Genomic DNA, 26744 nt, shown 5'->3' with positions numbered 1-26744 from the left:
GCTTTGTCTCTGAAATGGATAACTGGCAGTGTGAGAATATCCCAGCCAATGTAGTCTGTCTGTACAAGCTGCTCCCCCCGTCACCCCTGGATGTGCTGTGTGGCTCATGCCACCTCACCCCGTGTGTGCTTTGCACCCACCCCCCTCTCACAGGTCCCCTGCTCTGCAGGCAGCGCTGCCCTATCCTCCTGCAGCCCCTGGGTACCTCCCTGTCCATGTCCTGTGCACAAGCCCTGCAACCTGCCCTGTAGCTGCCTCATTGCCCAGAAATGTGGGGGAGGTTTTATTCTTGCATGAAGCATTCCGAGAGTGTCTGGTGCCCCCCTCCCCCCTCTTTTGCCCTGGTTTCTGCACAGCTTTTCTCCTTCCTTTCCTCCCTCCCCTGCTCCAGCTTCCTGCCCTTTGATGTGTGGCCCCTCCTCTGCTGCAGGGTACAAACTGCACACCAGGTGGAGATGACTGTTCCCACCTCACAATTAGGTGCAATTATAAGGTTATGCTTTTCCCCAAACTCTTGCTCTGGAGTGGCTCAGAGCAGACTCCTGCTGTCCTGCCATCCTGTCAGGTGGGACATGGAGCAGGCTCTGGTCTGTGCAGGCAAGGGGTGCTGGTGGTGCTGGAGGTGGAATGACAGGATGGTCCTGGGATGGCCTCTGAACATGTGCTGGCCAGCTGGCCCCAAGCAGAGACTCAGCTGCAGCATCCCAAACCTGCTCCACTCCAAGATATGAGCAGGCAGATAACTGGGTGCTTCCTTCTGTGGTCAGGCAGAGCCCAGAAATGTGCCCCTGGGGAAGGCACAGCCAGTGCTTGTGTGGAGACATCCTAGCTTGGCTGTCAGCTCCCATCAACTGTGCTTCAAGCTGTGCAGTGCCTTGGCACCCATGGGATGCTCCTGGCAGTGGCCAGTGGAGAAATAGGGCTCCACTGCAGCTCCTGCACTTCTGAGGTCCAGGGATTTCCTGCAAAGAGGGGTTTTCTTCCAGTGTTGTTGGTGCTGGCTGCAAGGAGGCTGATGGCTATAGCCCAGCCCACCTGTCATCTCTACTATCAGTGGGGCTCAAGGAGTGTCAGCTCCTGCTGGTTCCTGACTTTTCAGTGTCCTGGCCACAGCCCGCTCCTGCACACTCCTGAAGCAGGGTCCATGGAGCATGGCTGGGTGGACACCTCGATGGTGTGGCTCTGGCTGCAGTGTGCCAGGAGCCAAAATGGCACTGCCCAACCACCCAGATACAGCCCTGGCAGGGCTGGCACTGCAGGGCAGCCCTTGAGTACTGGGCAGCACCTGTAGACCAGGGCAAGCAGGAGCCCCTCCTGCTGCAGCAGTGTAAAAGACTTGCTCAGAACCATTCCACCTGAGGGCACATTGCTGCCACCACAGCCAAGGGGTTCATGCTCCATCCCACAGGAGAGTGCTCCACTTGCAGATGTGGATAAGCACGAAGACACACCTGCACATGCAGATGTTCCATTGTGGCCAAGCTGGCCCTTTTGCAGGACTTACTCCTCTGATTGCTCTGCAGGATGTGGGCAGCTGAGCTCAGGAGAAAACCTGCTTGCTGGTTTGCATTGTGTGGGGAATCCCACCAGTGCACTGCAGCATGGCAGCACTTGTACCATTCAGGTCAGGGTCTGTCCAGGAATTACCTGATTTTAACCTGTTTGTATTGCAAGAGATGCAGGTGAATGTGGGGCTTGCAGAAAGTCTACAGGACATCTCTGACTTTGACATGGGCAGCCAGAGCAACCCCATCAGGGACGTAGGTGGCTGCCAAAGTACTAATGATCTGTATGGAGTCAGGGAGAGCCCTGCATGCTCCTCTGCCCCGTGCCAAGTGCTGTGGCAGACCGTGGACTGTGTGCTCCCCATGGCCATTCACCCCCAGCTGGTGCTGCTGGCTCTGTGTTGGATGAGCCAGTTACAGCTCTGGTGCTCGCTGAGGTCCGAGGACACACTTTGTCTGTGTTGTGTTTCAGGGCACACCTGGGCTGGGCTGCCCCAGAAAGGGACAGGACTGAGCTTTAAAATGGCTCTTGGGGTGTCACTTGGGCTCATGTGTGTGTTGTGTGTGTGTGTGTGTGTGTGAGTAAGGCATGCAGAGCAGCATGTAAAAACACACCTAGAGAGAAAGTCTCAACAGAGATTAGATTAAAATGTAATTAAACACGGAGAGCTTCCTGTCAATTACTCAGCCCTTCTTGTATAACTCTTGGGATCGGCTGCATTCACAGATGGCTGCTCTGCTGTCAAAGGCATTTGCTGGGCACCAGTTGGAAAAAGTGCCAGGTCAGCATGGAATTAATTGCACCAGCATCTTTCCTTGTAATAAGATTTAAAAGTCTAGAAGAAAACTGCTGGAAGGTTTACAGCTCCTCAGACAAACCTGTGATGCATCCTGCTGCTTCATGCTCCTCATGTACTCACAACAAGTGACTGTGATGGGGACAAGGACATTGCAGTGGCCTGGTGGATCTCCAGGGCTCAAGTAGGAGGCAGAGGAGGCTGCATGTCCCCCCTTGGAGCATGGCCATGGCTGCTGCTGGACCAGAGAACACAGGATGGGAGCTGCTGCTGTCCCCAGCCCCTCTCAAAGGCTATGGCATTTCTCTCCTTCCCCTGCCATTTGCAGCCAGGCCTGAGGCTTTGGTGAGTGGCTGCAAGGGCTCTGCAGCTGCAGGGCGATATCCAGACACGTGGGGTGCCTTTGTTTGCCTGGGTGAGCAGCCAAGTTGCAGCCCATCTCCAGCTTCGTACCAGCTGCAGATCTAAGGCAGCTGACTGGCCTGCCAAAAAACCTAAACACGTCGAGCACCAGGGAGTGGCTTGTGCCAGAGCTGAATAATGAGGATCCCAGCACACTTATAAAGAGAAGCAGAGAGCTCACCACAGAGCTGTTCCTTGCCGCCCTGGTCCTCCGCAGAGCATCACTGCACCTCGTCCACCAAGGTATGTCTGAATTGGGAGATTCAAAATGGGAACTGTCTGTGTCTGCAGCAGGGCCTGTGCCTGTGCTGGAATCTGGGCTTTTCTTCTAAACTTGGGGAAAACGTTACTGCTGCTCCTGTGGAGGAGTTTCCAGCCAGGGAAGTGGAGCAGCCCAGTGCTGTTCAGGGTCTAACCTACCCAAGCAGAGCCCAAACATGGGGCAGCATCCTGGCTCCAGTGACTCTTTGGGAACAGCACAGCTCCTGCTTCTGCTCTGCAGGGAAACCTGTCCTATCCCTCCTCACTCCATGCTTTTGGGGGTCAGTTCATGTTGTATTTGTTGCTGATTTGAATCTCTACCAATTTCCCCACCTTGAAGTGCTGGGTATATCCTGGCACACAAAGACCTCTCCAGAGGCAGCTGCACTGTCTCTCCCCTCCAAATCAGTGTCAGGCAGCCCTGACGTTCCTGGGGATGCCCCTCCTGCCATGCAGGTGTACACTGCAGGTGTACATCCATGTCCCAGCACCCCAGCTCTCCATTGGCTCTGGAATATGTTCCTTGTGCTCCACCATTTTAAAGCAAATATCCTGCATTTCCCCTTGCCTCAGCTTTGGACAAATGGTGATGCTCCTGTGGGTCCTTAGATGTTTATCACCCCTGCATCTTGCTGGATATCAGATGTGGGTGATGAGTACAAGTTTTCTCACCAGGCATTGCCTGGCTTTTCATGGAGCTGCTGGGCACAGCCTGAGCACAGGCAGGGCTTAAAGCTGTTTTACCTTGAGACTTCTTTGGCACTCTTCTAATAATTCTTTCCTCCTTGCAATGCCCCTGAGGTGCCCTGCTGCATGTCCCTTGTGCAGCATTTCACACCCAGCTGTGCTCCAGGGAGGCTCAGCTCAGCTCTTTTCCTTCTGCCCAGGTCCATTTCTCGCCTGCATCCCAGTGCAGCCATGCTGGGCACGGCAGTGCGGCTCTCGGTCCTACTCAGCCTCTTCGGCATTGGGAAAGGCCAGATCTTCCATATGGGACCATGCCCAGATCCATCAGTTCAAGAAGAATTCGATATCAACCAGGTGTGAAAAGTTTTCTAAAAATCTCATAGGTTGTAGCAAGCTAAGGGGGCATGGGACTGACAGCAAGGTGCCTGGGTGCAGGGGGTGGTGGCAGGTCTGGTCACACTTTGTGCCACAGCTGCCAGTGTGGGTCTGCAGCTCTGCTACCCCCCAGCCACTGAGGGGCAAAAACTGTGCTGACAAAGGAGCTAGGCTGCTCTGCCTAAGCTCATTCATGTTCAAAACATCTCTTTAAACTTTCTTCTGTCAGTATTTGGGGAAATGGTACGAGATAGAGAAGCTGCCCTCAACTTTTGAGAAAGGAAGCTGCATCCAGGCAAATTACTCATTGAAGGAGAACGGGAAGTTCAAGGTGATCAACAAGGAGATGCTGTAAGTGTTTGTGTTTGGGCCATGTTCTCGCTGCGGCAGTGGCACTCCTGTCACCTCTCTTGTTGTCCTGGGTGTTAATTTTTCTCTAAATTGCATGTCTGGGGCTGAGGGTGCTGGGGGAGGCACCCTGTGGTTGCAGTAGCTCTTCTGAGAGAGATGGGTCTCTGATTCCTGCCAATGATCTGAGGATCAACAGGTGTCTGTCTCATTCTCCAAGGTGAGTGATAAGAAAATAGATCAAATGTACATGGCGACTTCAGCATAAAATAGCCTGGATCTGTCCCCTGACTGGCTTGTCATCTCCAGAGATGGCTGAGAAGCTTGATGCCCTGGGTCCTGTTCTGAGGAGAGTCATGGGGCTGGCTATGGGGTGGCAGCTACAACCTTGTGCCCCTGTATGAATGACCAGAAGTGCCTGTGCCCTGTGCTCCTCTCTGCTCCAGAGTAAAGAGATACAAGGAAAAGGAGCAGGGAAGGTGACACACATGAGCAATTTTTACTCAATTATTTGTCAGCCTATTTCTGGAGAATTTACCTTGCACAGGTAGTAACTGCTGTGCGAGGGGATCAGAAATCATTGTCAGTTTAAATCAGTGGTGAAGTGAATGCTTTTTCCTTTATTAGGCAATTAAGATAGTTTGCAATTATCCTGAGTCCTCCTGGTATTTTACACAGAAAGATGCAAGTGTTAATTTGTCTGTTTCCATCACTGCCCTGTGCTGTTGTGAGCTGCTGCTGTGAGTGGCTGAATGGATGAGAGGGAGCGAGCAGTGAAGGCAGTGCTGTCCCCTGTGCTCCTGGCATGGCATGGGGACTTTGTTCTGGCTCACAATAACAACAGCATAGGAACACATCCCTTGTGTCTGGAGCAGAGCAGCATCCCTGCCGTTCACTGAGTGACCAGCACTGTCTCAGCAGCTCCACTGCTCGGGCTGTGCCTGGCAAACAGCTGGACATTCATCTGTGCCTGCATTAATCTGTGCGAGATTCATCCCATCATTGCTGTCACTACTGCAACAGCTCAGGACTCTGAGATATTAGGGATATTTTGAGACAGGTGAGCACTGTGCATGGTTCCAGCATCAGACCCTTGACCTCTGCAGCTGGCAGCTTTCACTTCTGCCTCCTTGGCTGTTCCTGTTTTACAGGGAAGCATGAAACTTTCCTGCCTGATAGGCAGTGTCCAGGTCTTGAGGCATCCGTGCAAAAATGCTATTATAAGATGGGCAGCTCAAGTCTTAGGGCTTGCTGCCAGCAGGGCAGTGCTCTGAACAAGCAGCCAAAGAAACCCTGGCTCACCACACAGGTACAGGTAATTTGCGTGCGGAGGAATGTGCAGTGACCTGGAAAAAGCACAGGTGATTAAACAGAAGTGAACACGTGCCTTCCACAACTACCAGGAGCTGAGCTGCTCCCTGGCACATCCAAGATCATGGACGGGATCCTCCCGTGCTCCCATGCTGGATTCCCCAGTGCAGACTGGTCTTGCTCTCCTTCTTCTGTGTCATTGTCACCCTGGAACCAAAGGACATCCCACTGGCAGGGATACTTGGAGAGGCAGCCTGGGGTGCTGGGCCAGTTTAATCTTAGTCTACGGAGCTGTACCTGGCTCAGGACCTGCTGTGCCCCAAGTGCTGCTGAAAACATCCTCAGGGGTGCTGGGTTTACCAGTACCTATTTCTGCCACCTCTTGACAGATAGTTGTGTCAGGAGGAGTGATTTAGTGGTAGTGAAAAAAAAAATTATCTCTCACTTTCCTGGCTTTATTTTTCACCTTTGTCATTCTCCCCTTAGTGCCAATGGGAAAATCAATGAAGCTGAAGGAGAACTCATGCACATGGATGTAAAGCAGCCAGCCAAGCTGGGCGTCCGCTTTAACTGGTGTAAGTGTGTAGTGGGAAGGCTCCCAGTACCCATGGCCTCAGCAGTGCTGAGGTCTGAGCATTGTGCCATGGCACCAGGGGTCAGAAACTGCAAAGCAAGGGGTGCAGCTCCCCATGTGACTTCAGCACAGCAGCAAAGGGGTAAAATAGACCTTGTGACCAGCAGGCAGAGCTTTGGTCACACTGATATGCCATTTACAGCAACAGCCCCCTCAGCAGTCCAGAACTCTTCACCAGCTGATCTCAAAGCAAGAACATCAGTAGCCTTGCTGTCCCTCCAGGTCATTTCACAGATGAGGACAGGAAGGTGGGGAGGTGGGGGAGGCAGCCCCACAGTGCTGCAAGAGCCGAGAATAAGCTTTTTTCTCTGCACACTATGGTGCAGCTACTTGCCCACGCTGCCTCTACCTACAAGTGGCTTTTAATAACCATTAATAATATGGTTTTGTTTGCTTGTTCCTTCTCTTGTCACTGTAACACTTGACAGGGGCCTGCTGTGGTTCTGCCACATTGCACAGCACTTTCCTCTGTCTGCAGCAACACTGGAAAGTGAGCTGCAGTGTTCCCTTGGATCACTTTTTATTCTGCTCCCTCACACCTTTTATTTGACAGCTTCATAGCTGTCTTTTACAGAGGGGTTATTTGGAGAAATGGGTGGAGGAGGGGTAGTTGCAAAGGAAGTACAATGACTGTTCCATGAGCACAGCCAGACTTAATTCTGTGCTGCTATGGCATCTCCAGCAGCCACTTCACCCACAGCATGTGCAGCCCCAACCACCTTCACCAGGTGTGAGCCCCAGAGAACAGCTCTGGGCTCAGCTGGCTCCCTGAGGCAGGGCTCCCCATGGCAGTGGGTGGTGGTCTGTGTTCCTCTTATCACCAGTGTCAGCTCCCAGCACTGCAGCTCCTTCCCAGCAGCCAGCACCCTCACACTGGTGAGGGTGGGCTGGCTTTCATCAGCCCAGGAGAGCTGTTCGGGTCACGGCATTAACTTCCCAGAAAGACCTTCATAGTCAGGGCTTTGTGTCTTTCTCAAGTTCCTATGGCAGAACAGGGAGTCCTGACAGGCTTTTATAAATTATAGCTCCCTGGACTGACCACAAGTATGCAGCAGCCAAAGTGGGAACAGTCCCAGGAACTGTGGCTGTGGTGCTGCAGGGCTGTCCAGAGCTGCTTACACATGGCAGTCACGGTGCCCTCCTCTCTCCTAGTTATGCCTGCTGCCCCTTACTGGGTCATCTCCACTGACTATGAAAATTACTCCCTGGTTTACTCCTGCACTAACATCCTCTGGCTCTTCCACATGGACTATGCCTGGATTCTGTCAAGAGCTCCTGACATGCACCCAGAAACCGTGGAGCAGCTGAAGAGTGTTCTCCAGTCCTACAAGATTGACACCGACAAAATGATGCCCACTGATCAAGCCAACTGCCCTGCTGAGATGTAACTCCTGGCATGCAGTGACACAGCACCAGACCAGAGATAAACTTTGTTGCTTGCTTTGTTATCCATTAGAATTTCTCTGTGTACCTGAGAAATTTATTAACAGTAGTTTCCTCTTTGCTAACAGTAGAGTGCCAGCCCAGAGTTACTCCTTGCTGTCATGCCTTGTATCTCTCTTATCCCTCTTTTTGTCTTGGTCTGACTTTTTCTGCATAATTGACTGAGTCAGTGCTAATGGTGAAAGAAAGGAACCCTGAAGTGCAGACCTGAAACTCTGCTATTTCTGTGAGTCCTCCAGTACTTGGATGGGAAAGGGTATGAGTTGTGATGTGCAAGTATTAGTCCTGGGGAAAAATCACTCATCACTCAGCCCCATGTTTGTTTCCAAATTTTGTCTTGATGCTTCTGGGCCTGCCAGGAATCTACAGTGTCTGAGCTGCACTGTGGGCACTGCCTTAGCAGCAGCAGCATCCAGATATGGTGGGTCAGTCCCGCAGCCTGGGAACTGAGACTGGGAGTCCTGACAGTTTTCCAATGCAGGACTGTAGGCATATGTTGTTGCTAAGTCAGAAGACCTCCTTGCTAGAAATCAGGTATTTTGCCCTTCATATTTTAAATCTAAAAATGTCCGGAGATTCAGCATCACTTCATCCCTAATGTCTATACATGCCCTTCTCTTGCCTCTAATGATTCTAGTCCTGGCCTCCCAAGGGGCCAGCTCTGACTGTACTTATAAGCAGACAGAAAGAGATGGGGCTGCTCCCTTGTTTTTTCTTCCAGAGGCTTTTCCCTGAACACCAGCAGGCTCTGACATCCTGCCCACTGCTGTTGCACGTGCTGAGTGCCCGCTGGTGCTGCATCTGCCCTGGCAGGTGCTCAGCAGGCACCACGACAACTCTGCTTGAATAGCATTCATGCAACTCATTAAAAATGAAATAAAAATACCTGCTTCAGGCCTTTTGTACCTTCCCAGCTGCACAGCCTTTGCCAGCAGGCTGGGGGGCTCTGTGTGGGGTCTGCCCCTCCTCTGAGGCCACAGCACTGCCACAGCAGGTTTGCAATGAACATAACAACCACAGCTGAAGGCAAATGGTTTTATTCCAGGAGCCTGGAGCTGTTTCTGGTTCTCTGGGGTCGGGTGTATGGGCACCCCACATTGTCTGAGCCCTGCCAGCAAGTTTGTGTTGTGGCTTTGGCTGACTCCCATCTCCTGCTGCTTTTATTGACATGAAGAAATAATGACATGGATATAGCATGCTGTAAATCGGCAGGAAACATTCTGCTCTTATTTTGGTGGGACTCTGGTGGTGTGGGTGTACTGCAGAGCACCTTCTTGCCCTGGGAGATCTACAGGAGCTGAGCAGGGAGCCGATATGTCATTAATCTTTATCAGTCAGAAGAGGCCAGGATGGGAGGGACCAGAAACAACTGCCATGTTTAAGTCATTATCCCTTTAAACTTTCAAATCCTAATGCCACAGTTCCTGTGACACAGAATTAAACACTCCACCCGATTTTTCAGGCTATAAGGATGATGGACGTGCCAGGAAACAAACAACTGCATGATTGCTCCCAAGTGTGTCAGATTCTGGGTGTAATCATTTCATCACTGCTTCATCAGGTTCCTATTTTCCTTCTCACACAGATGGTGCTGCTGCAGCCCTCATTCTGTGTGAGAATGGCACAGTGGCTATGCAGGCACTGAGCCCTAGAGATAGGAACCTGCAGCCCCATGGGCTGGGCACTGGATCTGGCTGGGAACTGGGATCGCCAGGTGCGGCTGAGAAACGGGAATGTTTCACTCAGACACAAAACCCTGCGATGCCTGGGCCCTCAGAGACCACGCTGGCTCCTTCCCTGTGCCACAGAGACTGTGGCAAACCTGGGCTGCTCTGGCAAACAACTTTGTGCCAGGGGCATCTCTGCATGGGGGCACAGAGAGCTGGGGGACACCAGGGCACAGCTGCAGCCTGTCCTGCCTGTGCTTTCCAATGTCCCCAGCCAACAGCACACACGAGGGACACCCTGCATGTGCAAAACTCTGAAATGCGTGTGGGAGTGCCAAACAGGCACAAGCCCCACACAGCCCCAAGAGCTCCGTGGATGTGCAGACACCGCAGGGCAGCACACACCTCCTGGTGTGCAGGCTGTGCATGGCCCCCGGCCCTGTGCACAGCCAGACCTCTGCGTCCTCATCAAAGTAGGTATGGATCTGCAGGGGAGGTGCCAAGAATATGGAGCCAGGCTCTTTTCAGTGCTGCCAACTAGGATGAGAGGCAATAGGCAGAAGATGATGCACAGGAAATTTCAAGTGAATATGAGGAAGAACTTCTTTACTGTGCAGGTGGTAGAGCACTAGAACAGATTGCCCAGAGAGGCTGTGAAGTTTCCACCGCTGGACAGATTCAAGAACAATCTGGACACACACCTGTGCAATGTGACTCCTTCCAACCTGACCCATTCAGTGATTCTGTGTCCTGTGAGCCTGTGTCTGTGTGACCGGGCATCTCTGTGCCTCTGTCCCCGTGTCACTGTGTCCCCGTGTATCTGTGTCCGAGTGTCTGTGTATCTGTGTCCGTGTGTCCCTGTGTCCCTGTGTCCGTGTGTCCGTGTATCTGTGTCCGTGTGTCCATGTGTCCGTGTGTCCATGTGTCCGTGTGTCCGTGTATCCGTGTGTCCGTGTGTCCGTGTGTCCGTGTGTCCGTGTGTCCATGTGTCCGTGTGTCTATTTGTCCGTGTGTCCCTGCTGTGCCCGTGTGTCTGTGTGTCCATTTGTCCGTGTGTCCGTGTGTCGCTGCTGTGTCCGTGTGTCCCTGTGTCCATTTGTCCGTGTGTCCGTGTGTCCGTGTGTCGCTGCTGTGTCCGTGTGTCCCTGTGTCCATTTGTCCGTGTGTCCGTGTATCCGTGTGTCTGTGTGTCCATTTGTCCGTGTGTCCGTGTGTCCGTGTGTCCGTGTGTCCATTTGTCCGTGTGTCCGTGTGTCGCTGCTGTGTCCGTGTGTCGCTGCTGTGTCCGTGTGTCTGTGTGTCCATTTGTCCGTGTGTCCGTGTATCCGTGTGTCCCTGTGTCCATTTGTCCGTGTGTTCGTGTATCCGTGTGTCCGTGTGTCCATTTGTCCGTGTGTCCGTGTGTCCGTGTGTCGCTGCTGTGTCCGTGTGTCCGTGCCCGTGCCCGCGCGCGCAGAGCGCCGCCCCGCGGTGGCGCAGGCGCACGGCAGCAGGGGCGCGGTCGGTCCGCCGGCCGCCAGGGGGCGCGGGCGCGGCGGGCTGAGGCGGCGTTGCTGGCGCGGGGCGGGCCCGGCCGGGGCGGCGGCGGCGGCGGATCCGGGCGGGCGGCGCGGCCATGGAGGCGCCCTCGGTACCGGACGCCTCGGCGACGGGGCGGGGGCCCATCAAGGGCATCCTGAAGAAGAGCGGCAGCAAAGCATCGTCGGGAGCGGCTTTGGGGGTGCGACAGACCAGCCAGGCCTGCGACGAGGACGAGCAGGGGTGAGGCCTCGGTGGTTGTTGGTCCGCGGCGGGTCCCCGCAGGGCCTCCCCCCGGCCGTGCCGCTCCGTCGAGCGGCCCGCGGAGCCGGCGCTGCTCGGCGCCCCGTGCCCGGGGATGCTGCGCGGGCCGGGCGGGGCTCCGTGCCGTGCCCCCGGTGCGGCGGCGGGCCCGGAGCTCGGCTCCGCTCGGCCCCGGCTGGCAGCTGCTGCCGAGGCCGGAGCTCCGCTGCGGGCAGGGGGATGCCCGGGGCGCACCGGGGGCGCTGCCCGCTTGCGGCCGGCGGAGCTGTCGCCGTGGCTCCTGCCGAGGAGTCGCTGTCACCTGCTCAGTGTGGCTGCTCACAAAGGTTTTACCCATGCTGCGAGGATAGTTCAGAGTTTGGAAAGGCGCTCGATTTATTCTCAGCCGTCTCATAGGCAGCTCATTTCTTGTAATCAGAAGCATGTCCCTGGAGAGGGGACCTCTCCTGGGCTGAAACATCATCAAGATGTATTCTCGGCTGAGCAGGATCCATCCGTAAAGATCTCACACTCTAGAATGTGCACAGCCGTGTTGTTTGTGATTGGAAGGACATTAAAATCTTGGTTTAATTATAACATGCCGGGTTAGTCCAAGTTTGCCAGAAGTGTCTTTAGCTGGCCGGCGCCTGTCCTTGATGGGTAAGAATCTTACACTTTTCTTGATGAACCCAGCGTGTGCTGGCTGCCGTTGCTCTGATTCTCCATCAAGTTATGATGAGCAAGCTTTGACTTGAACTCAGTGTTTACACATTTGATTCGGACAGTTTTCTTTTTTTTTTTTTTTTTTTTTTTTTTTTGGCACCTTATTCAGTATTTTAAGGAGAGAAATAATGATAAAATAAAATGGTTTTGCTGGTGTTGTTTTTTTTTTTATTATTATTATTACAGTAATATTCCTTTCATCTTTGCCTAGTTAAGTCATGAATATAGTCTAAAGTCAGTAAGGTAAGAAAGAAGAGCTGTTGGGTTGCACTGTTGCTTGTGTTAGCTTCTCTTGCTTTCCAGAGAAAAATTTCAAGTGAGTGAATGAGATGATGTCTTTGAAACAGGTGAGTGTAAGTAGCAAGATGTTACACAAATGTGATTTTTTTCTTTTCTCTAGTTTTAATATTATGTAGCTTGATGTGCTTAGTACCACACCAGACTTATTACAACTGGCTGTTGGTAGCCTGTGTTTAATTTTCAGCAGCTTCTTTTGTACCATCTTGAAAAACGAATAGAAATTGGAGTATGAACTGATGAGTGTATGGTATATTGGTTATTGCACACAGTAATTTCTTGGGAAGCAGTTAGTGGGCTAGAGTCCAGCTTCTATTTCCTGTTTACCAACGTGAGCCAGCAAATTCAGATTAATTCTGAAATTGCCTTGTAAATTGAAAGACATTGGCTAAACTTGGCAGGCTACATTAGAAAATTTCCTGGAAAGATCAGTACAGGGAGTATATAAAGATGGTTTCTGTGCAGGTATTATTTTTGGTTGACAATGTATCAATACATCAGGGTTGTTTCTGATTTCAGGAAAATAATTTTATTTTTAGAAGAATGATAAGTGGTACAATTGTGATTTTCTTTTGAGATTAAAGATTAGTTAATAAATTCAGGTATCTATTTTCTTATTTTTTTTCTGCTTATTTCTGATATTGAAATTAAGGTCTGAAGACCTTTAAAAATATCTGTAGATGAAAGAGCTCATTATGTCAGCTGTCATCTTTTAAAGCACCACGTTCAGTAGAGCTCTCATGTACTTGCATCATTACTGACCTTGTGATGGTAACATTGTTTGGAAAACTTCCTTAATGAAAATAAGATGCAAAAAGGAAGCTTGAGAAATTGGGACACCACTGGAACTGGTACCTAAGAGCTGAGATTGTGCTTTAATGGCAGATGTGTGCTTGGCATACACACTGGGGTACATATTTTTTGCCTCCAGACCCGTGTAAGAGCATGTGAGCAAGTGGGTGTGATATTTTACAAAGGAATTATGGAAGTGTGTGTGTGCACAAGCAGCTGTGTTGGAAGAGGTGAGTCTGTTATGACAGGAGCAAGTGAGGTGTGAGAGCTGTTCCTGGGCTATTACTGCTGCTGAAACTTCTTGCCTGTCCACACCACCTGGTGTGGTGCCAAATGAAGTTGTGTATTTTTAAAGATGTGAGAAAATACAAATGAGCACTTACGAGATTTTTCAAGCCTCATTTTCTTAAGGAAGATTTCCTATTTCTGTATCTGAAGGGTATCAGGATGCATTTCCCTGTCATGGTCCTAAGCCCTGTCATTAGTGCTGTGCTATGCAGACATGCCTAAGCATGCAAAATTTGAGACAAACAAGAGAGGTGTGGCTTTTTAGAGCACTTAGACATTCTCCTGTAAGGGCTTTTTACAAGCAGGGGTGAAATGACATGTTTGTGTCTTTGCCACTAATGACTTTTCTTTCTCCCCCTAGGTGAACTTTAAGTTGTGCTTTAGGAAGTGTTCCACAGCCAGGGTTTTTAGTGTTGGAATTCGAGCTTAAAAAAAATAAGTGTGAAAAACTAAGCCACTAAAAACTTGTTGAGTCTTTTATTTATGACTCACTGACTTGTTCTGTGTGGGCTGATTTCCAGCACAGTGCATGCCAAAGGGATTGTTCCAAGATTGCCAATATTATTATTAGGTGGAGTTGTGAGCCTGGGCTGTAAACCTTGATGTGCTCTGGGCAAGTGAACACAAAGCATGTGATGGGAATCTCTCCCATCTGTTGTATTTCCTTGTCAGCTGAGCTCTGTCTCTCTACAGGGGCTGTGTATCCCATGTGCCATTGTCCAGGTGCTCTGGCTGGTAAAAATCCTCACTGCAACACAGTGAGCATCTTGTGTTGGTCATGGATGAACTTTAGGCTGTGTTAAACTGGGTAAACTGGGGATTTTTCGACTCCTAACCAGACAGTTTTGAATGAGTGGCATTCCTAGACAGGAGCTCTTGCTTTGTCATCACCAAGCTCATGACTCCCCGCCCTGCCAGAGCCACGACCTGACTCACGTGGTGTCCGCTTATGCTGCAATCCTTGTGTTTGCACAAAATGATTAAATGGACCTGAAGCCTCGAACATGAGACCTTGGCACTGGTTGCTGTGTGCTGAGGGGATTAAGATCATTCAATTTGTATTAATTTCTGGAGTGTAAGCCTGTGGCATGCTGGATTCAGCATCAACCCCCACATCTATTTTTCTTGCCTTTAGATTTTTTCACCCACATTGTATTATGCAATGATCCTGTAAATGCAGAACGTAGTTTGTCCCTGAAATTTTGCTTTATCTTGTTTTACAGATACTATTCTGCTCAAGAGCACTTGTGTTATTGAGATTGAATATATCTGTTTTTTGAGCAGCCTGTGTTTAAACAAAACCAGTTAAGTGGAAGTCTTCCAGCCAAATGCCACCTCTCACCCCTCCAAAAACCCAAACAACCACCCCAAATCAAACAAAAACCCCCACAAAGCCCACGAAGTCCTGTAATGTTTGCTTCCTCGACTAATAATTTACAGCAAGAATATATTAATTTGTGGAATTTTTATGTTATTCTAAAATTAAATTTATTGGCTTAATCTAAGGGAAAGACCACCTTATGTAACGTTTGCAATAACCTTTTTAGAGAAAACATGAAACATGATGGTTTGTGTTGATTGAACATTTTTTTGTGGCTTTTAGATCAGTACAGGGATGACAATTTCTCTTGTCACAAGGCAGTTGCTTTTCTTTGTGGCTTATATATTTTGTCAATAAGCAGTCAGTGTGGGTGAGCTTTAGTTTCTTCAAATATACATAAAATGGTTCATTTTCTGGTTGACTGAGAAAATTCTAGATGATGTAGCATCAATGGTGCCTGTCTGTATAAAATGTGAAACTCCCTCGGCTTAATTATAGCAGTGAATCACTTGGCTTATGATTCCAATTTAGGATGACAGAAGCAGTATTAATAACCAGCTTGTTCTATGCTACTTATTTCACTGCAGGAGAGGATTTGTTGTGTTGCTATTGTTTATGTAACAGTTTTGCTAATAATCATTTCAGCTCCCTCAGTAGAGGTGAACTGAAAGGTGTTGGGTTCTGTTGAAGTCTTGTGGGTTGTTGTAAAAAGAGAATTCTTCCCCTTATAAGTTACTGTCAAATCAAGCAGTTCACAAGATAGTCATTGAACAAGACCAGGAGACTGAATTATATGATTAAGAATATGTTTAGAGATTATTGAGTTTGTTTAGCTATTGTGACTTGTTAGAGAAATTAAGATACACTGAGAATTTGTTATGACTTAAGTGTGTATAGAGCAGTATTTAATACTTTGATTTATTTGATTTGATTTAATACTTTGAATGTGTCTGTCATAACAATATTTTTTGTGCTTAGTATGTAGTAGAGATCAGATGACGTTTTAAAAATGCCTTCTATGGTAAAGCAGAACTAATTGTTTTAGAATGTAAGAATATTTAACTTTCTTTTCTTATTTCAGTAAAAAATCCCAGAAGTGGGATGAAATGAACATCATAGCCACGTACCACCCTGCAGGCAAAGATTATGGCTTGATGAAAATTGATGAGCCGAGTACTCCTTACCACAGGTATGTTTGCTCAAGTGTTGTCCTGTGTGCTGCCAGGTGGAGTTGTGGGTTTAGAGCAAAATTTACTTTGTGGGTGATGTAGTATTACTGTGCAGGCCTGCTGGGTGTATGCAACATACTCAGATCTACAGAACTTCTAAATAAGGAGAACTGTCGTAAAGGACAAAGTTTAGAAGGTTTGTTCTAGCAGACTTTAGGCTTTGAATGGAATAAATAAGTCTGACTTCTATTGTTTTTATTTTGTTCAGTACTGGAATATAATGTCATATCAATATTTAAATTTGATTGGGAAAGCTTTTAAAGCATTAAAAGTCTTTTAATTGAGTGTTGTAATTAATCGAGTGTTGTAAGGTTTTGACTGTTTTATTGAGTGAACTGCAAACTCGAGCAAATTACTAATAAAGGCTACTTTTTGTTTGTCCTTCAAGCATGATAGGAGAAGATGATGAGGATGCAGTGAGTGATTCAGAATATGAGCCCTTAAGAGCAGATGTGTTGAGTAAAAAGTAAGTATTGTAATAAAAAACCCTGACTAAATGTGAAGATAATCTGCTCTTTCCTGGGGTATATTTTCTTTATGGAAAGATGTTGCTGGTTTCTCTAGAAGCTTCATTTTTGCTATTGTCAAATTAAGTGGTTTTCAGTGTTTGATAGTGCTGCTGGTAATTTAAACCTCTTGCAGGTTGCCACTACATAGAAATATGTCAAAAATAATGAACAGAGCTGTTTGTATGAGTGTTCTGAACTGTCATGTATTTTAAATAGTGAAAAACTTGCTGTTTCAGCATTTTGTATTGCATGATTTATGTAGGCTGGCAGCTGCAGCTGAAGGTAGAGGACCCAAGATTATAGCAAGGCAAGAAGAAAGCAGTGAAGAGGATGATGAGGATGAAGAATTAACACCTGAAGAACGGGGTAAGCATAAATGGTTTTCTTTCTTTAGTTTAGACTCTTTTCCTACAAATAGCTTCAGGTTTTCCATAAGATGTATTTGCAAAGAAGTACTATCAGAAAAATGTTGTGATTGGAAAACAGAGATAAATAGTGTTTGAACAAATATGCTGCTTGTTTCTAATCGGGAATGTTTGGTTTGGGATCTGCATATAAACAGGAATTTGTTGCTGGCTGCCTCCCTAAGCTTAAAGTGTGGGAATTCCTGCTAAGAAGTTCTGGTTTGGGGTTGAAGGAATAGTTCTTAATCTGAACATAATTCAGTGAATACACTGCAAATAAAATACTGCTAATTGCTTGCAAATGTACAAATATTTCTGTTGTTCTCAAAGCAAGTGGTAGATGGATGCAATAGGAATTATTCAATTATTCAAAAGCAAATAACATCTTTAACGGAGATGTTATTTCATGTTAACTTGGACTAGAATATTTGAGGCAATAGTCAAACAATGATACTTCTAAGGTTTCAGGCTTGTATTATCTAGCTGGTGCTTCTCAAATTTCCTGGCCTTAACTTGGAGTGTGAAACTATGCTATTCTAAAGGAGGGAAAAGAGCAAAGTGTTGGGGCTGGCAGAAAACTAAATTTGCTTTAATTGTAATGCATTACTGCTGGATATGCTAATGTTTAATATATGGAGCAGAGTTGGCTTCAGGCCATGGGGAAAGTGGAAAATATTTTTTTCTACATGTGGTAAATATATCTCTCATAACTGACCTTTGGTGGCTAGCCAGGAATCAAGACACACATCTGCAAAAGTTCATCTTCTATCCCAGCATTATGTCTCAGTTTGTCCTTCAGTTTACTTAGAAAGAAGGCTTGTGAAACTTCAGAGTTTTGTGTACTTTTGCCTGATGCTTCTTGTGGTTCAGACTTGCTCTTAGTTGCAAACAGGTTCTTATAAAAGTACTTCTGAGATTCCAGTACATCAATTACTATCATTTGTGTAAATCAGACTCATTTTAAAGGAACACTCCACTGCTTGAAGACAATAATTTTTATTCAATGTGCTCCTTTTTGAAGAAAATATGTTGATTTTTTTTTTAAGGGAAGGAACAACTATTTCCATTTGTTTGTCCACAGAGAAAAAGAAACAGTTTGAAATGAAGAGAAAAATGCACTACAATGAAGGAAGAAACATCAAACTGGCAAGGCAGCTCATTGCAAAAGAACTACATGGTGAAGAAGAGGAAGATGATGAGGATGAAGAGATGCGTGATGCTGCAGATGTAGAAACAATGAGTACAGAAGCTACCGAACATGGTGAGCTACTGATTAATTAAAAAGCACCTGTAAGTACTGGAGGCCCTTGGAGCTGTTGGGAAATGAATATACTCTTGTGTGAGAATGACTAGGAGTCCAGTGTGTATGTATAGAAGGAGTACAGTACACAGTATGTATGTAATGCTCAATGGGTCTTGATAGGTTTTGTTCCATGCTACCTATCTACCTGTCACTGTTGATGTTTTTTGTTGTGAACAGAAAAGCAAACATCTCCACTTCTTACCATTTCCCCAGCCTAGCTGACTTTGGGCAGTGAAGATGCCAGCACCCTTTTTAAAGGAGGAGCTGTCTTGTACTGAACACTGATGGCCACATGGGAGAGCCTGGCTTTTTGTTGTGGGTCATTTCCCATTCTCCTCCCAATCCATTCTGTAGCCAGCAATGGGAAATTACCATCAATGTTTCCTCCCTGTTGCGAGGACTATATATCTTCCTGAGGAAGAACACTGAAATGTAAAACTGCTGTTAGGCCTTCAATACAGACTTGTCCTTGAGCAGAAATGTTCATTGCTATAGTATGGGATAAGACTCTCAACTTCGCTTTTAGTGCAGCTACTGGAATAAAGTCTGGGATGTTTAAGTGGGAGCTGTTGCTGGAATCTGTTTCAGGGCTGTCTCTTCACAGGAAACTCCTAAAACTATGGAGGCTGACACCTTCTCTTTCATCTTTAAACTTCTCTCTGGGTGAAAAGTCTTAGACTTTTGTGGTGGTATTTTGGTGAATAATTACAGTTCACTCCCCACCTCTTTATGTAACAGCACTTTGAATAAATTTCTGACATTAAAAAACCATGCATCTGTTGCTCATGAGACTGGTGGCAGTGAAGTCTGTAAGCCTTGTTCATCTGTGGTTGGCAAAGCTATGAGATATTAGCATGGTCTGCAAACTTGGGAAGATGCTGCATGGGTTTAATTTGGTTCACATCTGCTTTTCACAACCATGTGAACTAGGAACTCTTCTAAAATTCATTTAAATCCCACGCAATAAAAAGGCATTTTGCAAAACTGCGTGTTTAAGTTCTGCGGATTGCACCTTTTCGTCCTGTTTTTTACTACAGGAGGACTAATTCCTTCACAATTGCACTGAAAGGGTCATTTGGTATGTGTCTGAGACCCCATTACTGGACTGACTTTATCCAGTAACTGAACATAGGCCTTATAATGGCTATTTACTAGAACTTCACTCTCCAGGGGAAAGGAGGGCTGCAGCAGCCAACCGTATGACCTTTCTGCATGGCCTGAAGCTGCCATCTCTCTGCACTCTGCTGTAAAACAGAGGCAACTCCGCTCCCCAGCTGCATTCGCCAGTGGAAAGAAGGCAGACCTTTGCAGCATTTTTCCATCTCTATTGTTGAAGTCCATTCCACCTTCCTCATAACCAGCTTCAGAGCCACAACTGGTAATTATCAATTTTAGACTGCTCATGGCTAATAGATTCCATGAATGTAAGCGTCTGCCAGTGTAGCAACCCATTAACTAACTGGTACACCTCCACACCATAGCATATAGAAATACTTTTCATTAACCTGATGTAGTTCTCAATTCTTCACTTTTCTATCATTCTGCTTTAACCTTCATGTTTTGTTATCTCCTAATCTCTATATCAGCTATCACAGCCATTAATCCCTGTCCTTGATCAGTTCTTCTGAGGTTAAGTACTGATTCACTTTTGTAGCAGCTGGTGAATCGAATGTCCTCAGACAGATTATGAGACAGGGTTGGACAAAGGATGATGGGATATGAACAAAAGTGTCAAAAAGCCAGTCTTCTGTCACTGCCTACATTTTAAGGAATTATTACATTGAGATGAGAAATGTCCAGCATATAGCTATGCTAATGTCAAAGTTTTACTGAAATAACTTCTTTGAGATTATATTATTTATTGCTCTCTCATCTGTATTCTGAGGGCACAGAAGAGCACTTATTCATAAGTGTTAATTACAGCTACAGAAGGTTTCTCAAATAGATGGCTTTAACACTTGCTACTTGGGGTTTTTGGTCATTGTGCTTTTGGTCATGCTGTGCTTTTGGTTACATTAAGCACTTGAGTATTTAAAAATTAGGCTGTTTCCTTTGTGGAAGGAAATCAAAACCCTATTCATGTTCCTGAGAACAGTATATGGAAGGATTATGCACCTGGATAACTTTCAAAGAGCTCTTTGACTTGAAATTTTATTTTAAAATTCTTTTGTCTAGAGCAGAAAAGGGAGGGTTTCTTTACTCTTGCACTGAGTGATACAGGAGTTGATTTTTGCAATGGCTTGTTTTGGCTTCACTCTGTTAAACTGACTAACAGCCCTGATGCTTGCTTTTAACTTCAAAGAAAATGTCCTAGGTTTTCTGCATGTTGTACTGTAGCTATATTTTTATAAATCCTTCCATTTAACTTGAGTTCTTGGGAAGTTGTGGAGATCATGAGGTGATGTGGCTGCCACTCAGCTATTTATGCCAGTCAGTCTATATGAGTGAGAGCTGCCATGCAATGTCCTTTTATTCCAATGGAATAATGTGACTTCTGCAGTACTGACAATTGTTGCAAGTAAAGATGTGACACAGGAGGTATTTCTTAGTGGTCTGTTGTGACTCTGGGTTTCAGCTGGCTCCTGGGGCTGTTTTTCAGGCAATTTGAGAATCTCTTCTCACTTGGAATTTTTTCTATCCATGAAGATTCCCTTAAAGATTCTGTGCTTCTCTGATCTGATATTTCTTTCTACCCTTTAATTCTGTCTGGTTTGTATTTGAGTAAAACTAACAGTATACTTCTAATATCTACACTCTGCTTTCAAGGAAGGGACTAAAAACTTAGGGCAGGTTTAAGGAAGTTCCTGTCAGGTACCACCAGGTCCACTAATACAAGTTGCACTTCTTGGTTACAGACTGAGATTTCTTGCTGATTGAAATGAAGATGGCCAGTCCAGTCAGTGATGGTGAGAACTTCTTTGTATGTTTTTGCTCCTGTTTTCATTGTGGCAACCAAGTGTTTTAAATGGATGGATCATTCCTTTCTTGCCTCAAGTAGCCATGCCTTATCCCATGCATATGGATTCTGGCAGCCAAGCTCTTCTGTGGAAAATAAAGTAGAAATTGTAATAGACTGCATATGGCAGGGGGGTTGGAGTTGGATGTTCCTTCCATATACATGGAAGGTTCCTTTCAATACAAACCAGTCTATGATTCTACATTTGCTTGCTTCAGCATTTCACCATCACTGGCTATTTGCTATTTATGACTCCATGAATAATATAAATAGAATTCTCCTTTGCCAGCAGAAGTGACCTTTGTTTCTCTCCATAAAAACCTTTCCTTTATAAATTCCCTTTGAAATCACAGAAGGAAATATTTCTGATGTAGGTGAATTTAAGGATGATGATTTCAGTGCAAACCTGGATTCTGCTACACAAAAGTATCAGTCAGAGGGTGTTGTCTATAGCAGTTCAATTGACAAGCAGTAAGACTATTGTTCTCTTTCTCTGGTTGATTTAGCTGCATTGCTCTGCTAACCTTGCTCAGATGGCACCCAGCAGCTGAGCTGTCACTGACTAGGTGTGCCCTTTGGCCTTTGGTAGATGCAGAATATGTTGTGTTTTCTTAACCAGGGCAAGCATCAGCCTAAAGATGAATTAGATGTGAAGGCTGGGAGCACACAGCAATCAGTTCTGCTGGTTAAGTGTGCTGTTTGCTTGTTAAACTGCATGTTACCAAATCTAACTCATATCCAAACCTAACTCGCCTTTTAAAAAAGAATATTATCATTTTGATGAGATATTCTTTGATCAGCACTGAAGAGAAGTTTTCTCTGTTTTATTGTGGTGGTTTTGCTCAAAAGCATGAGTTAACTTCCTGAAAATACAACTGATTGTGCTCCTTCATGTATAAACTTGGGGTTTTTTCAATTCAAGTGTGTTATCTGGAACTGAAATTTGACCTGGGAAGTACTGTATTTGCTGGTGTTGCAGGAACCTCATGTGTTAGTTCTAACCCTGAGTTAAATCCTCCCAGTTCTGGGGGCTGTTTGGTGTGCTGAACAGTGCTGTTGGCCATCTCTTTAGAGCATGAGGGTCAAATCAACTGCTTGAGAAGTTTCTGCACTCTCCAAATAAAAGCTTATACATTGCTAAGATGGGTTGGCAAACATTATCTTTGGAGAAGCAGACATGATTTCAGGAGGAAATTTGTGTGTGTTGTGAAAGTATTCAATGGGTGTGAAGAATTATCTATTTTTTGTAATCTTTCTTATGCAGCACATGTTACTCGTGACCAGCTGGAAAGTAGAGCACACAGCATAGAAGAAATCTGTCCAGAACTGTAACTGCTTGTCAAAGACACAAATATAAACATCGCTTCATGATTTCTGCAATTAAGGCTCTTAAATGTTAAGAAGCATATCAGTTACAATGTTGTATTGCCAAGAATGTTCATTTTAGACTTGTCCATTAGGCAGAAAACACTGTCTAATTGATTTTTCTTGTGCCTAGTATTTCATGGAGAATACTGCTTCATAATTTCTTCAACCAGAATGGCATTCCCTGTATGTATAGCGCTGATTATCTTGTGTGATGTACTGTTTCTCTTGCTTTGAAACACTCACTATCTTTTGGGTTTTCACTATTTATTTGAGAGTGTTCTAGATGTGGTGTCTCATACAGAAAGTTTTGGGTTTCAAGAGCCAAACGGTACAGCGTGACAGATTGGCATGTAAGCTATTTATCAGATGTGTTAAACAGTTTAAAAAGGGATTATTCAAGTCCTACAACTTTTTTTGTAAAGCATTGACCTGTTAATCTAGATTTCAGTACGTTTTTACCTGCACTTTCCCAGTCTTTAGAACAAGAGCTGTTATTTCTTCAGAGCGGTGTTTGGAATCAATTGTTAGTTTCTGACTAAAGCAGTACTAACATCTGGTGGAGGGAGTGTTTTTACACTGGAAATGGCTAACTTGAACTTTGCATTTAACTTTCATAACCTCTTCCATCAGGACTGGTTGTTTTGTGAGCTCTCTCTGGCTTATTGTGAGAACGTGCAAGTTTCCTCAAGCATTTCTCTTAAAATCCCATCCACTGTTGCTCTTCTGGCTCTTGTTTCAAATGTTTGGTTCTTTCCAGTTGCATGAACAATGTTTGTGCTGTTAGCACCTGAGGAAAAACACCCAGCCACGAAGAAATATACATCAGGACTGAAGATGTGCTGAGCTTAGGCTCTGGCTGTTTTTTATTAGATAACTGCTGTTGATCTACTCATTTGGGGTTGGCAACTTCCATACTGAAAACCACTGGTCTAAATCTTCCTGTGTCCATTGCAACTTACAGCAACTGCTTTTGTAAAATGAAGGCTTTTTGGAAGCTAGAAGGGAAACTGCTTAATTCAAATACTTGTTTACAGTTTGGTTGTATAGCTGTAAAGAGGGATTCTGCACCTCCAAATTGCTGTAAAAACTTCCCACTGGGTGGAATTTGACTGGGAATGTTCCAGTATTCAGAGTAGTTTCTGGGTTTTATTACACAAAGTACACACTTAAGCTTTAGCTTGGTTATGAAATACAGTGTATATCTTAATTTTGATCTGAATTTGATATGTTGCAAAAATCCATATAATTATATGGATCTATTTTAAAATGTCTTTTTCTCCACTGTATATGTGAAGTTTGAATAAAGGAATGAGTTATTTTACAGTTACATGCATTCTCAAGTGTGAGCTTTCCTGAAGGTCCAGAGAAACTGAGAGTGAATAAGGCAATAGGATGCTGTTTTCTGAAAGATATTTACAGAAATGATTCATTAGACTGGATGCATTGCCAAAGATACCTGTGAGTTGTGCTAACTGGGTTTTGTAGTGTACCTTTCCCAACTATCTCCTCTCCTTAATAGGTAACAAGATTGTCAGTTTTGAGTTAATATTCTAAAGTCCTGAATCAAGAATAATCGAGTCGTTTCACAAGAAAGAGTTGAACTCTTTGTTCTGGCCTGCGTGGTGATGCTAATTTTTCAACATGCAGGATGCTATTTCTTCTTCTATGAAATGTCACCTGCATAGAGTAAACAGGGGCAAAGGGTAAGCATTTAGATACTTCTGACTCACCAAGTCACTTACCATATCTTTCAATTTGGCTCCCAAGAATAGGATTTCAAAACTTCAGGTTTGTACCCTTTATATACCAGCTTGCAGTGTCCAGAGTGTTGGCCTGTGTAGCCTGAGCAGCTGCTGGCCTGGCCTGCCCCAGCTGGGCACTGAAATCTTGCTGAGAGGATGGCAGTGCTTGCAAAACCTTGTCGCTGTCAGACTGAGCATGGATGTGAGCAATGTGTGCAGGTAACATCACTGTGATCTGTGAGGCTGTGGAACATATCACTTGTACTTTGTGCTAAGTACCCATGGGTACTTTGTACCTGCAATTAAGGTAGAATCCAGCAGCAGCAGCTAATGTCCTGCCCTCCTTAATCCCCCTCCCCCTTTCTTGTATGCCAGGCCATCTGGTGCTCAGCAGATTGTTTGTACCTTACAAGATCTAGAAAGCATTTTGGTTAACAAACAAACTCTACTAACTTCAAATAAAATCTCTTCCTGAAATGGCTTCCAAAATCCCTAATGAAATGATTATGTAGCTTTGAGGGAGATACACGAATTCATGAAGGTGGTTTTAACTGAACCACATAATGTGCAGTAGGTCCCTTCATCACTCAGGTGATTTTAAGCTGCTTGGGTGATCTCCCTTTTTGTATGCCACCAAACACCTAAATTCCAAGTTTGATGCTATTTTGAAACTTGATTTAGTTTGGGTTTTTTTTCAAGGCTTTGTTCTCCGCATTCTCAGTGCTCGCAAAAATTCTCTTCACGGTGCTCCTTTGTCTTCCTCAGCAGAAGTGCAACCTGATGTCCCTGACATTGCTTCTAATTGAAAGGTTGGTTTACATGGTTTTCTCTGCTTACGCCTTGATGTATTTTAAAAGCTAAATCGGGCAAGTTTTAATTTGCAATAGCTCCAGAAACTCCATATAGCTTTTTTTACAAAGGGATGTCTGATTTCCTTCTGCTTGAGAAATATCAGTTAGAGTTCCCTGCTGAATGGGAACAGGAAAAGAAATATCTTTTCTCTTTTTACATTTGATGGGGAATTAGCTTGCATGCACTTCTTAATCTTTAGGTGCATATGGTAATGACTCGTGTACAATATGGAGTGGTGTAAAGAGGAAACAAACACAGTCCTTACTTACATGGACAGTGAGCTCCACAGCACCTTAATTGTGAATCTTCTTGCACAGGTTTAAGTCTTCAACCTTCATCCTGTTTAGAAAAACATTTTCAATATGCTTCCAATAGGAAGATCACTTGCAAATAAGAGCCTTAACTCATGTGTATAGATTTTGTGTGTGTGTCTTTAGTTTCTTTCCCACCAACTTGTATACAATTCATAGAAACTGCAGATACTTTTTCCACAGTTCACTCTCTCATGTGAAACTTGTACATCTTACCAGAACTCTTTGTTTCTGTAATATGCTTTTTTGTGGTATTATGATGCCACCTCACAAATGTAATTATTCTGTTTGAAACTAGTGTTAAGTGTCACAACATAAATAAAATCATTGTTTTCATAACTACCTTACAGCACTAATACTAATCTAATGTTTGGCTTCTTGGAGCTCTTCAGAAGAAACTGGCAGCTAAAATTGGCAGGTGTGTTCCTAGATAAATTCTTAAACCAGTATTGTAATTTCCTCATGACTCTCATCTATTGTAATTTTGATGAAATTTGGTTTGCTCACACAATCAGATTTGCTGGCTTGCCTAGACCTGAGGGTAGATCTGGTAACCTGAGTAATGAACTTAAAATCCAATACCACAGAAAAGGTTGCATTTTTCAAGTTGTTTTTCTTTGTGTGTTGTAGGATTTAAGCATAACTGGTCTGTCAACAGTGGTCAACATGGTCAACACTGAGTCATCACTCAGTACATGGTGTAATGGAAAATGACTAACACCAGCTACTTCTTAGGACGTAAAACTCTTCCTCAAAACAGAGCTGGGCTCTTTGCAATTGCGTACTTAAGTTGAAAAAGTGGATTTCACAACATACATGCAGCCTCAGTGATACAAATATTAACATGCTGCTTTTCCTGAGTGGGTGTGTCTTGAATCCCTAATCAAAATACTGGCGTTACATCTGTGTAACTTGTAATTTGGTTCTGACATTTCACCAGTCTTAGGAAAAAACCCTGACATCCTAAACCACAACTAACTGAACCAAAAAGTATCCCTCTGCTTCTGTGAATTAACTGAGAGAGGAACAGTAAGGGTACAGTAGGCATTCAGCTTCTTGGAAAGAAGTTTTATGTTCCCCTCCTTCCATGTTCACTGAAAGGAAGTGGAGGAGAGAGAATGGGAAGAATATGAAAAACCGAAAGAGATAAAAAAGGAGGTGAAACTTAGTGCAGATACTTGGGTGAGGGAGGGTGTGAAAGCTGCCAGGAGTAAGTGGGGTGGCTGGAAGCCGGCAGCTCCTCAGACTCCGGAAGGAAACAAGAGTGAAAATCATTTACTTGTGTCAGCTTCCCAGCACGGCATCCCTGTGACTGCGTCATCTCTGACAAGTTTAACCTGGATAGCAACTTCCCTGTCGCTGCGTTTGAGGAGTGGGGATGGATGGTGCTCCTGTCTGTCAGTTTTACATGTGGGAACAATAACCAACACCTAACTGGTTAAAGATCTTTTTCTGTAT

General features: G+C 45.4%; 3 protein-coding genes across 13 annotated transcripts in view; 2 read left to right on the top strand and 1 right to left on the bottom strand.

The window, feature by feature from the left end:
• The window catches only part of DLG1 (discs large MAGUK scaffold protein 1), a 434654-nt gene that overhangs the window by 222509 nt on the left and 185401 nt on the right, over window positions 1-26744 (bottom strand). The gene's annotated exons all lie outside the window — the stretch shown is intronic.
• Window positions 2825-7778, top strand: APOD (apolipoprotein D). The gene is made up of 5 exons (XM_079315275.1): window positions 2825-2947; window positions 3853-4006; window positions 4257-4378; window positions 6173-6261; window positions 7473-7778. The coding sequence occupies exons 2-5, from the start codon at window positions 3884-3886 to the stop codon at window positions 7706-7708; spliced, it is 570 nt and encodes a 189-aa protein (XP_079171401.1). The 5' UTR covers window positions 2825-2947; window positions 3853-3883; the 3' UTR covers window positions 7709-7778.
• Window positions 10980-25625, top strand: PPP1R2 (protein phosphatase 1 regulatory inhibitor subunit 2). Of its 6 annotated transcripts, XR_013775544.1 has the most exons (8): window positions 10981-11191; window positions 15694-15801; window positions 16230-16307; window positions 16613-16716; window positions 17836-18015; window positions 19228-19435; window positions 20913-20963; window positions 22278-25625. XR_013775544.1 is itself a non-coding variant. In XM_079315730.1 (7 exons), exons 1-6 carry the CDS (start codon window positions 11046-11048, stop codon window positions 20915-20917), a joined length of 621 nt encoding a protein of 206 aa, XP_079171856.1. In that variant the 5' UTR covers window positions 10982-11045; the 3' UTR covers window positions 20918-20963; window positions 22278-25625. The 6 variants fall into 6 exon arrangements, 4 of the variants coding, with proteins under 4 accessions (XP_079171857.1, XP_079171854.1, XP_079171855.1 ...); XR_013775545.1 differs by having other exon boundaries at window positions 20913-25625; XM_079315730.1 differs by lacking the exon at window positions 19228-19435 and having other exon boundaries at window positions 10982-11191.

Source organism: Erithacus rubecula (assembly GCF_903797595.1).
Source record: "Erithacus rubecula genome assembly, chromosome: 11".
NCBI classification, from domain to species: Eukaryota; Metazoa; Chordata; class Aves; order Passeriformes; family Muscicapidae; genus Erithacus; species Erithacus rubecula.
Note: the sequence above shows the minus strand (reverse complement) of the source record. Positions and strands in the feature narration are given on the sequence as shown.